General features: G+C 29.7%; 1 protein-coding gene across 1 annotated transcript in view; it reads left to right on the top strand.

Moving 5' to 3' along the window:
- LOC141556635 (kinesin light chain 1-like) overlaps positions 1-12,525 on the top strand; it is a 53,658-nt gene that overhangs the window by 37,823 nt on the left and 3,310 nt on the right. The window contains 3 exon segments of the mRNA XM_074291069.1: positions 1,266-1,427; positions 7,552-7,682; positions 12,218-12,284. Of these exon segments, the coding sequence (XP_074147170.1) occupies positions 1,266-1,427; positions 7,552-7,682; positions 12,218-12,284 (360 nt within the window).

The raw sequence follows: 12,525 nt of genomic DNA, 5'->3' as shown, positions 1-12,525 counted from the left end.
CCTTATAGAAGGAATAATCTGAGGTAAAATTGCCTTAGAAGCAAGTGGGTTAATTTATGCTATAAATAATATGATAAAGTAAACAGTGCACTGGACCTGTGTTCTGGTGTCACACAGTATTGGGTATTTTACAATAACCTTTTACAAGTCATCTTAACATTGTCTCTTTCCTTTATGAAATGGGAAGATCTCTTCTGCCTCTGATTTTCAATGATGTGTTTCCATAATTTATGAATTGTGTTAAAATTATTAGTTATATCATCCATTAAACCTAGCATTTAATAAATATTTGTTATTAAATGCCAGCATATTAAAACAACCATTCTTGTTATTTGTGAGATGAATCAAAAAAGGTATACAATAGATTGTAATTCTCAATCATTTTTAAATTGAGATTTTTTTTGTTTTTATATTGCCTTTGATTCCTAATACATTCTTTTCTTGTTAGTAGAATATTTAGAGAAATAAGTAGACATTATGTCACTTGTCCTTTATAGTAAAGCAAATCATTAAAATAGATAAGTAATCATATTTTATATAAGCTTTTTTGAATTAAATTCCCTTTTAAACCTAAAATAATACCATACATACTAGTTAATTAAAATTCCATTAAAAATTATCACATGTAAAATGAACATTTTAGCATTATGTTGCTTACAAAAAATTGAAGTTATAAAATTGCTATTAATTGAAATGTAGATATGCATTCATTTTACCTTTATTTTAGTAGTATAGTTCCTTCTTTGACAATTTACATAAATAAATATTATATATAATAAAAATGCATAAATATTGTAACATATATGATTTAATAATATAATATGAATAGAAATAATATATAAATCGAATTAACTAGGTATAAGTGGTACATAAATGATAAAGTTGATAGATGACATATCTAGAGCTCTCAATAGTTAATACTTCATATTCATTCATTGAGTCTTATAACTGAGATGAGTAGAAGTACAAATAATGTTATAGAAAGATATTGAAATAGAGGGTCAGAGAATTTAGAGACCTTGTCCAAGTTATACATTTCTATTAACAGAATAAGTATCCTAAATCCAGGCCAGAGTCAAATGTTCATTTCATTCTGTTCATTTCACCTGTCTTTGATTTTCATCACCTCTGATTTCTGACTTATGCTTTAATGTAGGGTTAATGGTAATTTAATTATGTATTATAGAAGTTCTAGATTTTGGAAATTTTCCAGTACAATTTTAGTGCTGAAATGTAAATCCTTTTTCCCCTTGCCTGGCTCATAGGGTCTTGACAATGTTCACAAACAGAGAGTAGCTGAAGTGCTAAATGACCCTGAGAGCATAGAAAAAAGAAGAAGCCGAGAAAGTCTCAATGTTGATGTGGTAAAGTACGAGAGTGGTCCTGATGGAGGGGAGGAAGTGAGTATGAGCGTAGAATGGAATGGGGTAAGTACAGTACACAGTTTACAAGTATAATGTAGGCAGTTAAGCTGCTATAACAAAATCTGCTTTCTTTGTAGTTCTCTTTCCATTAGCATTTTTTCCAATAGTTTTTCTAGTTCATTTATTTTGGATTTAGTCATTGTTAAAATCAAAGGAGAATTAAGAAAAATTAAAGTCTTCCTTTTGCTAATTAACTTTTGTTATTATTTCAATTTGTTATTCATTTAAACCAGTTTGAAATGATAATTTTGTTTTTAGGAATTGAAAGCTTGGGCTTAACTATGAGTAGTTAAATGCTGATTGAGTGTCCTGGTTATTTAGAACAGAATCCATAAAATATAGGTTCATTTTAGTATTAGGAGTTGTAAGTTTGCTTTTATTTGCTCATTTTTATCACTATCTTCAGTATTTTTATTTCACTGCTTATTCTGCTATGAATTTTGTTCAATTGAATCTTTACATTAAAGAAAAATCAATTCATAAATTAAATTGTACAAATGACTGCTTTTTCTTTATACATGTTTTCAGTCTAAAAATACTGTTCATCTTTCTCCATTTTAGAGAGACAGATATCCAGAAGGGTGCATTTATATCATGTAAAGAGTTGTATTCACATTAACTCATTTAATCCAAATGCCAATTCCTATAGGAAAAAAGTATTGTGATGCCATAGTTTTAGTTTTAGTTTTTTAATAGAGTTAGTTTTAGTTTTTTAGCAATCAGATTTCTAAAAACTCAAGACTTGAATATCTGAAATGAATCTTATATGCTGAGTATGAAGAAACTATTAACATATTTGGAACCCTTAATATCTATGAAAAGCATTATATTACTTGAAATTCATTTTATCCTTTTACACTACAGGTCTGTATTCTAAAAAGAAGCCAGATGTGGCTTTTCATATGCTTCTTATCTATAGAATGTTTATGATAGCAGTTTTAAGTTATATCTAGCTGTTTTTGAGTTTATTTGCATCAGGAGGTAATGTTTCATTGTAGGATTTGCTAGAATGTGTCCAATTGTTGTCTTGAAGAAAAGCTACATTGTAATGCCAAGAACTTTGCATATTCAAGAAAAGGGGTGCAGTTTAGTTAACTGCAGTTCTGTAAAAAAGTTTTTGCCACATTGGTTTAGTGATGGATTTCTAACCATTTTTTCTTTTGATTTTAGCATATTAATTTGTTTACTATATGATTCCATTTATTTATAAGGATATTATGTATCTAAGGCATTTTGATAGAGATTATTCTAAAGGACATTTTCATAAAATCCATCATGTAGAAATTGCAGGGTGAATTTTCTCATCATTGTGCTTGGCTGGCATTTCCTTGGCATTGTTTTTCTCAGTGCCAAGACAATCAATCAGCATCCATTTTGATACCCTCACATCTGTCATAGAGTGGCCCCAAAAGAAAATATTTGAGTAGTTTTTAAATATTGTCCACTTGCTATTGGAACTGTGTACTGTACTCTTCCCTATAATATGCTGTTTTATTTGCATGCCTTTCTATACTAGGAATAAATAAGATTCTTTTTTGCTTAATAAAAGTTATGCGTGTAGATTTTAATATTCTTCATAGAAGTTCTTAACTCTTGAAACGGTATTTCTAGGTCATATATTAGACTGAAAATGAGCTGATAAAGTTACTGATAATTTTAAGACTGGAAATTACTTAACTTAGGAGAGTTGATTTCATTATTTCTATGAATAGTTATCATCATTATCGCTATTTTTGCATAATGGGATCTTTCCTTACTGGAGGAGCAGGCTACAATATCTTGCCTGTCAGTTGGGATTTCAGGCTAAAATTATACATAATAATGTTATCCTTATAATTTTCAGATGAGTAAAGAATGGTTATCTTCTTAAATGGATTCCTATTTTCTTCCTAATTCTTTTCAAATCTTTTCATTCTACAACTTAGGACCATTGGCAGTACTATATTTGGGTATTATTTTGTCCTCTCTGTAAACTCCTCTTATCAGAAACTAATACAATGTTTTTCTTTTCAGAGGCAATATTCTTGACCCTTTATTCTCTAAGTGGACCAACAGCTTTGATAAAATACATTCCAGGTGCATTGTGCTTTGGGTTAATTCACTTTAAGTTGCAGTAAATACCATCATGTTACTTTAAGATTTCACTATATAAACTTGATTATTATTGTCCACTTGGTCGATCATATTTTGACAACATGGCTCCTCCACCAGTAAAGGTGATAAGTGATGAGTTGTGAGACCAGAATATGGTAGGAAATAATGGGATATTTTAAGCCTTTAATAATATATGTAAAATTTTGAGCCCACATATGTTATTATTCAGACAAAATGCAAATAAATGGCTTATGTATGGTCAAAGAATGGAAATTAGAACATAAAATAAATATATGTACATGAGTACTCTTTGATTGCATCTGCTTACATAGAGATGTATTATAAACCCACATTTTTAACATTGTAATAATAATTCCTTTATTTAAGAAGACGTATAGCTTATTCTGTGAGATTTTAAGTTCTAAGTAAATCTCATTATTGAGTTGGGGGGGAAAGATGCTTGAACTTGAGATTATAATTCTTTGCTTATTTAATATGTAATTTGCTTGAAAAAAGTTCTGAAAGGCAATCATTTAAAAAGATAGGTTTATTTTGCTTTTTCATTGTCCCTTGTTTCTGATCCTCTCAGAGTAGTATATAAATAAATATTCTTGATTACAGTTACTTTTAAACTTTATTTCTGGAAAGATGTTTCACATAAAATGTGAATGTGCTTGCAGACCTTTATGTGTACAAGTAATAATGGAGCAATCTTTTTGGGATGGCTTATGAATAAAATTTAGTGATCATGTTTAAAGCTTACTATTCCATGAATATTAGTAAAATAATTACAGTTGAACATATTGAATTTTACATATCATATTCTATGTAAATTAAAAGTGTTGTCTTTCATCTAGCTATCAGAAATGGAAATTAAGAACCCACAATTTCCTATTTCTATTTCCTCTCTAACTATCTCTTTGTAGGTAGGGGTAGCACCTAAAAATAAAATTTAGTAAGATATATCCTAGTAACCAGTATGCTCTGGGACTTCTTTCTGATTAAAGAGTTCTGGCTAATAGAGTTCCCTTGTTTTATTAATTTTCTAGGTAGAGGAAAGACAACATTTCTAGAGTTTTTATTTAGAATTCAAGGTATTTGATTGTAATTATTTATAAGGTGTTCATTGACAATGACAACATTAGACACATAGAATTTAACTTTATAAATATAAATGTATTTATAATGTATACCTATGTGTATATATAGCATTTTATGTAGACTTATATACACACATGTTTGAGTCTATAATACTAGTTCACATTCCAGTAAGTGTTTTCAGTTTGCAAAGCACTTTCTGAAGGCTCTTCAGGACATTAGTCATAATTATGTTGTAACTAATGTGTCAATCAATAAACATTTCTTAAGCAATGAAATGCTAAATAAACTGTTTTGTTCCTTTACTATTAGCCTCAGGCACAAAGTGTCCCAGATATAAGCAACAACTTCATTAAAGGGTAGTTTATGAGAAAATGATGGGGGACATGTCAGCCAAGACTTAATGCGAGCCTTTTAGGTCAGCACTCTTTTAAACACCAAGTTCTTTTCTTCTAAATGGAGTGCTTTATACTATTGACTATCTAGTTATGAAAAGTTAGAAGCAGAACTACTTCATGGTTCAATTTTTTTTAAAGGTGACTGAATTAGAATTAATATTGTTTATGTAATACTTTTAAATTATAGTAGAATTTTTCCCCTGAAGAACAGCAAGAGCTTTATTTATGTTTCTTGTCCTCCCAACATTCTTGGGGAGTTGGTAACAAGTTTTATTTTTCCATTTTAAAGATGAGGAAAATGAAGCTCGGGCTGGTTAAATGACTTGCTCAACGTTCCATGGTGAGTCAGAGCTAGCAAATGAATTCAAGTCTCTTGACTCTGTCTAGGGCTTTTTTGCCCCTGACTGTTTTGTTCCATTATAGAGACCAATGACACATTTCTTCTTTTGGAAATTCTAATTTTATAGCTCATTTTATTTTATCAGTTCTGTGTTCATCTTTTAAAATGTTTTAAAATAATTTAAAAATATTCAGATCAATGGAACTTTGATTCCTAGAGTTGTCATTTTGCTTGTTAGTTTCTTAAGGAATATAAATGCTTTTCGTTTACAGAAAAAAAAAATCCCCCTTGTTGCAATGAATAGCTAAGAAAATATTTCTGACAAAAGTTAAAAATTAAATGAGTGCTCCTTTCATATTTTTAGCTTTTTAAATTTTTTTAAATCGTAGGATTTTTCATTGCAGTCACTCTTTAAGTATGATCATGTGCAGAACTTTATTTTAAGAAAATTTTCTACATAGATTAAATGGATTTACTTTTATTTTAATATTAGGAGTTAATGGATTAAAAGTATAGACAATGGTTCATGCCTAGAATATCTAATATTAAAACATCAGTAATAGATAAAAGTAATTCCAAATATCTTTTTTTAAAAAAGAATTAAAGATTTTGTGACCTAGAAATACTGTAAACAAAGCTATTTTAAGTAGAAAACTTTTACAAACAAAATTTTTAAACAGTTTCATTCAGATTTTCTTTTCTTCATTTCTATCTAACAGGCCTAGATGCCTTTTGTGATTCTTATACTGTCTCCTGCATGACGGGCGTGCTCCATCGTCAAGCTTTAACTTCTCTCTTCAGTACTGACTGCTGTGCTTTTAGCAAACCTCTATGATTCTTGTCAGAGCTACACTTCTGTGTATACTGGCCCTTCCTTTCAGTGCTGTTGTTCTCTTTGGAGGTTTATTTCTGTACATGTGTAGCTTTACCAGATAGGTATTTAGTACTATAAAATGTGTTAATAAAACCATTTACTGTGTAACATGAGTTAAAAAAAAATAAGAACGACTAGCTGTTCACTATGAAAAAAAGGTAGTTAAAAGTATCACACAAAGTATTATTCAAATGGCATGATGGTGACCTTTTGAGAATTGCTAAACTGTAAAAGTAAGGCATGTGCTCCAAGTGCTTTAAATTGTATTTAGAGACCTATAACTTGGTTAACATCAATATGGAACTATGGATGTCTTCACTTATGATTATTCTAAAGTAGCATTGCTGTTTAGTCTTTGTGTGAAATTTTGGCAGATATGCTTTTCTCTACTAATCTTTAAGTGTTCAGTGATTTGTGTATCTTTGTCTTTCTAACTTCTAATAAACTCACTCCAACTGACCTACGTCTTGGTGTCTGTCTGCTTCATAGTATTCTTCCTTTCTTGCAAAACTGTATGGCTTCTAGAAGTAGTAGATAGTTACTGCTAAAACTTACTAAATGATTGATTTTGTGAATAAAAATCAAGTCTTTGCTATGTGGTTTTGATTTTTATACCTGAAAGGTAGAAATTTAATCAAGCAAAAATATTTAAATTGTGACTTCTAAAGCTGAACTCAGATTTGATCTTTCCATATTATATATGAAAGCTAATTTATTGGTCGTATCTAGAATGAGTCTTTTGGGGGACAATAGCATTTGTAATCTGTATTTAACAAAATCATTCTATGAGGTTCATTACATGAATATTCATGAGATTAGTATTTGGATTCGGATTGAAGTATTGGAAGTAATTTGTTTATATTGGGCTTAAATGTCTTAGGTGTTACATTGTTTGTTGAACCTAGTGACTACATTTTAATTAAAGTGGAATTTTAATGGTATTCCTAGAAGCTTCCTTATTTCTTTTATAATTTTTATGTATTGTCCTTTCTGTCTTAATACAGAAATGTCCTTAAATTTTCTCTTTAGATATCATTATTTTGGTGTGAATAAGCTTTTTTTTTTTTATTTTTTGGTTACAAGTCTTTTCAGGATCATGGATTATTTTTAATCACTTAAATAGTTAGATTTGCCAGGCATTAAAAAGTCTACTTGCAAATGAAGTAAATCATTTAGAAAACTGACAGGAAATAGTGATCATTAACCTGCGACAACTAAGAACAGCTCAAGAATGGGGTGAAATATTTTCATTCAGCTTTAGCTGGGGGAGGCTTGGAAGGGTGGAACCCTTGGCAGCTTCACATTTGTTCACATCTTTTTCAGGATGGCACTGGATCTTTAAAGCGCAGTGGTTCCTTTAGCAAACTTCGAGCTTCAATTAGACGCAGCAGTGAGAAGCTGGTTAGAAAGCTGAAGGGAGGAAGTTCACGAGACAGTGAACCAAAGAATCCTGGGTAATTATGTTTTCCTAGCTATGCTGCTATTTGCCCCCTTTTATTCACCTTGTAAACTAAGCAGTGGTCAAGGTCCTTTTTTCTTGGTAGCTACAATTTTCTCACACATAAACTTCTGAAAAACATTCCATTTTAATATTGTGTTTCTTTATTGAAAGGTTTGATAGTTTTGACATCACCTATCCCTGTGTAGATTGAGAAATATTATTAAATTGATATCCTGCTTAAAATTTTGCCCAGTCAGGTGGTTAGAGAGAACAAGTCTTTGAAAGAGTGTTATACAAAAATAATTCTTCATCATATAAATTAAATATTTAAAGTAATATTCATGCCTTTTAGCTTGAAACAATGAAGTGTCATTTTAATATTAGGATATTTAAACTATTAAGTTTGATTATTTAGGAAACCCACTTCTTTAGATCATTGACATAATTTTGATGATAGTATATCTTCCCATATTTATTGTGATTTAATTAAAGCTGTTATGTAGCTATCTACTACCATATAGCAAATAATTGAACTTCCACTTTAAAAAGCAAGAGCACACACAAAATGGATTCAGAAAGGAATAGGGTGGTGATGGTAGAGAGGGCTTATATTTTGACTTTAGGGTGGCATGCTAGAAAATTCTTCTAAAAATCTAAATCTAAAAACCAGAGATATTTGTTTCAAATGCATAATTAATATTAATACAGAAACATGCATTTCAGAGAATTTGATACAGTTGGAGGACAAAGATATCAGATGTTTTTGAGTGATAAAATTCAGTTTCATCCACTGTTAGTCCTAAATTATTATGGCTTTATCAGGTGAATAAATTTCTTGTTTCTGTTTAATGTTGCCAAATCCTTTTACTTAATTGCTTTATAATTGGTAAATTGCCACAAGACTAATGTTTTCCAAAGGATTTTTCATGGAAGCTCTGTTTACCATATTATTTATTCCATTGTTTGTAATTGGCAGTTTTAGCATCTTCTATGATGACTGACTTGATATTTTTATATTATTCTCTGTGAAAATGTACTTAGAAAGTGAATTCTATTCATCTTAGGCTAAGAGGTATTCATTTGGATAAGCAGAGGTCAATAAAGGATCATTATTATTCACTCTGATGGATTAATTTGCTGCTTAGTTAATTTTAAAAATAATTTTCAACCTGATTTCTTTTTTATAGGCATATAATTCTAAACTTCGAGAAGTGAATTTAAAGTGAATATAAAATAATCTGCTAGTTTACATTCTATCTGTATAGAAGACTTAAGTGTAAATTTAACCTGCTTTTTAGGTTCCATTTCTGAAGTTGAATTTATTAGTAATTAGACATTCATGTGAAAGCTGTTGAGACATCTAGATTATTAAACAAGCATGACTGCTTGCTTTTGTATGTTTTAATGAGTTTGGGAGCACTCTTATTTAATTTGTTGGTTGGTGATCATGATTTCTCTGAGAGAAGAGATGATGCGTGGGAAGTTTCTGAATCTTCTTTGTCTTGAGAACTTTTTTTACTTAGGAGTTCACACTTCAGGTAGATCCTAAGATTTGTTTTTTTGGTGTATTTTCTTTCTTGTTCTCTTCTCTCTTTAGAAAAGAGTATGGGGGCAGCTAGGTGGCACAGTGCATAGAGCACCAGCCCTGTAGTCAGGAGAACCTGAGTTCAAATTTGGCCTTAAAGACACTTAATACTTTCTAAAAAGTCAGTTAACCCCAATTGCCTCAGGGGGAAAGAAAAAAAAAAAGTATAGATAGGACAGTAGTGTTTTAATTCAAGGAGCTGTCCATTTTGGTTCGAAGAGATGTCCAAAGTATTCATGGAAGCTCTGTTTACCATATTATTCTATTGTTTGTAATTGGTAGTTTTTGTTATTTTCTATGATGATCTATAACCATCTTAAAGTACATAGAGAAGAAAGTTTAAAAAAAAAATAACATGTTTTCAAATTGTTCTATATTTTGGTGAAGGCCACATATGGATTTATGATTTTTTACCTCTCCATGCATTCAGTAGTGAATTGCCGTAAGGTTATATTAAAGAAACTGTAGTGTTTAAAATCAAATTGCCTAATTTTATTTTTAAATGAGACAAATATTTATGACTCAAATGGCACTTTAATATCAACCTTTTTATAAATGATATTTGTCCTTAAAGTGATGAATTTGTTTCTTAGTGAATTGTAAAGGGTGTTAAAACATTTTATATTCCAGCAGTCAGAGAACATGAATGCTTTCTTTTGTGCTGAGTTCTTTAGGCAATCATCAGATCAATTTATTTCAGTTTTGTACATGTTTTGAAGTTAAAATTGAATTGCTAAATCTGGCACTGAATGTTCACTATAAAGTTTTTTGTGTTTTCCTTCAGGAATTTTTGATTTCCTAGGTATCATCATTTCCTTCATCAAAACAGATCAGAATTCCATAAGACTTAGAAAAAAATGATCAGTTTAATCTGTTGATAAGCATCCTTAAGTATTGATGCTAACATTATTATAAAAATGACCTTGAAGTGTTGTGAATTTTTTAAACTACTGTTTTAATAAAGTGTTAACAAATAACATGCTGCATTTTAAAATTTAAATTTTTAATTTTTGATTTGTAGACATTTTAAGCTTTAAATTCATTAAATCTGGTACAACCAATATATAGATTACTGTCAGAAAGGACATCAATTACCCAAGAATATATTTTTTTTCCATTTTAACATTATTTAATAGATCCTGTTTATTCTTTACTATTTCCCCAATTTTTGATCTTTGTGCTTCTTAATTGTTTGAAAGAGTAGCTTCAGTTTAATTAGGAAGAGTTATAAACAACTTGGGTAGAGGAGGATGTGTGAACTTTAAGTTGCATACAATTAAACCTGGTAGGCATTTTAGAGATTATTGAATCTAGTCTGATTCATTTTATTTTATTTTTTGAGGCACTTGGAGTTAAGTGACTTACTCAGGGTCACACAAAGCTAGTAAGTGTCAAATGACTGATACTGGATTTGAACTCAGTTTCTCCCTTCTCTGTTACTGGTCCTTTTTCCACTGCACCATCTAGCTGCCCCCATTGTTTCATTTTGTACATAATAGGTAGGCTTCAGATTTGGAAGGGGACTTGTTTATAGACAGATTATACTTTCTTATACTACCTTTCCTAAGAACTAGTTAGCTGTTTGACATAATACTGCGGTAAATCTGGTGTCATTTGCTTCAGAAATAGATTTTTTTGTAACCTTTGATTCAAAACATTAGGAAGTAAAAATTATAACTTTATAAAAAGAAAGAAAAAAAAATCAAAGTAAAATGTGCTGAGTCTTTTACTTTGATTTTTTTTTTCTTTCTTTTTATTGGGGGAAGTTATCTTTTGTTTGTGTGTGGGGAGGGAAGTAGAGAAAAGATTTTGTAGTTTGAATATGTTTATTCTTTATATTAATGAACTTTGCTCATGACTTTTGAATGTACTTTTAAAAAGTAACACTGAGAGCAGTGTCATTGTGCTTGCTGTTTTGATTGTTGCTAACCTTCCAAAATGTGTGTCCTTGTCTTAAAGCTACTGACTTGAACTAATTGAATTTAAAATAATATTACTGTTGGCTTTTATTATTATAATCCCACATTAAGAATTTAAGGGCTCCACTTTTAAAATTTTAAGTTCCTTAATATAAGCTCTTTTAGACTTGAAAATAGATGGCAAGTTCTTAGAACTAAACTTTAAAATTATTAAAGATACCTCCCCAAATACTGTTTAAGCAATAATTGTGTGTAACAATAATCTAATTACAAAACTATATAAGTTTTGTATATAAGTTATTGGGAATACTGTTAAAATAGACAATATAATTTCAGAGTGATTTCTAATAATATTTGTAACATATCATAATAATATGACTTAAAGCATTTTGAATAATCAACTTTGAATATCTAACTAAAAAAACTTGGAATTGTTTATTTTTCATAGCTATGACATAAAACTGTTCCAGTTTTCCTAAAACAGGTATAATATGTATAAAAAAGGAATTGTTTATTCCACAGATGAAAATGAAATGAAGCAGTAAAGCAGATAGATGTCTCTTGAAAATCTTTTCAAAAACATAAAAAAGCTATCTTAGGTGAATTTGAATAAAATAAAAGTAATTAATAAATACCATACAAAATAATATAGCCTAAAATATTTGCTAAACCTTATTAGTAAATAAATTTGATTGTTTTCCAGAAGATAGATTTTTATCAGAAATGGCATACTTTTAAAGTATGTCATAATAAACATTTTGTATGGAAAAAAAAAAACAATTAGTACACTAATTTTATTAAGCCATAATATTAGATGCAGATTCACTATCTGATTTAATATAAATTCCAATCTTTTGTTAATTTCCAACAGAATTTGTGTAACTGTGCCCATGTATTTTTTCCAAAACCTTTTTTTTATTTCAAGTGTTGCCAATGACACTTAAAACCCTGTGCTGTATCCATGTTTTGCTTGTATTTGGAGAGCTTAGATTTTTCCATTGTTCTGATTGCTTTATCCTTGCATGTTTGATATCCTGGTTGCAGCATGAAGCGTGCCAGTTCTCTGAATGTTCTTAATATGGGTGGCAAGGCTGCTGAAGATCACTTTCAAGTAAGGAGCCCTAAAGTAATATTCTTAAATATGTAAATACTATCAGTAAGATCTGGTCCCCAAATATTTAATTAGGGAGTTAATGAAAGGATTATCATATTTTTAAAATAATTTTTATATTAGAATGTTTCAGAATTTAAAAAAAACTTAATTCTTAGACAAATTAGCAAAATAGCTAATAAGGCTTGTTACATTTTTATTATTGTCTTTAAAAATTCACTACACTAATGAGAAAAATAGT

This window comes from Sminthopsis crassicaudata, chromosome 2 (genome assembly GCF_048593235.1).
Source record: "Sminthopsis crassicaudata isolate SCR6 chromosome 2, ASM4859323v1, whole genome shotgun sequence".
Lineage (NCBI taxonomy): Eukaryota > Metazoa > Chordata > Mammalia > Dasyuromorphia > Dasyuridae > Sminthopsis > Sminthopsis crassicaudata.
The sequence above is the reverse complement of the archived record's forward strand: the minus strand, read 5'-3'. Positions and strand labels throughout refer to the sequence as shown.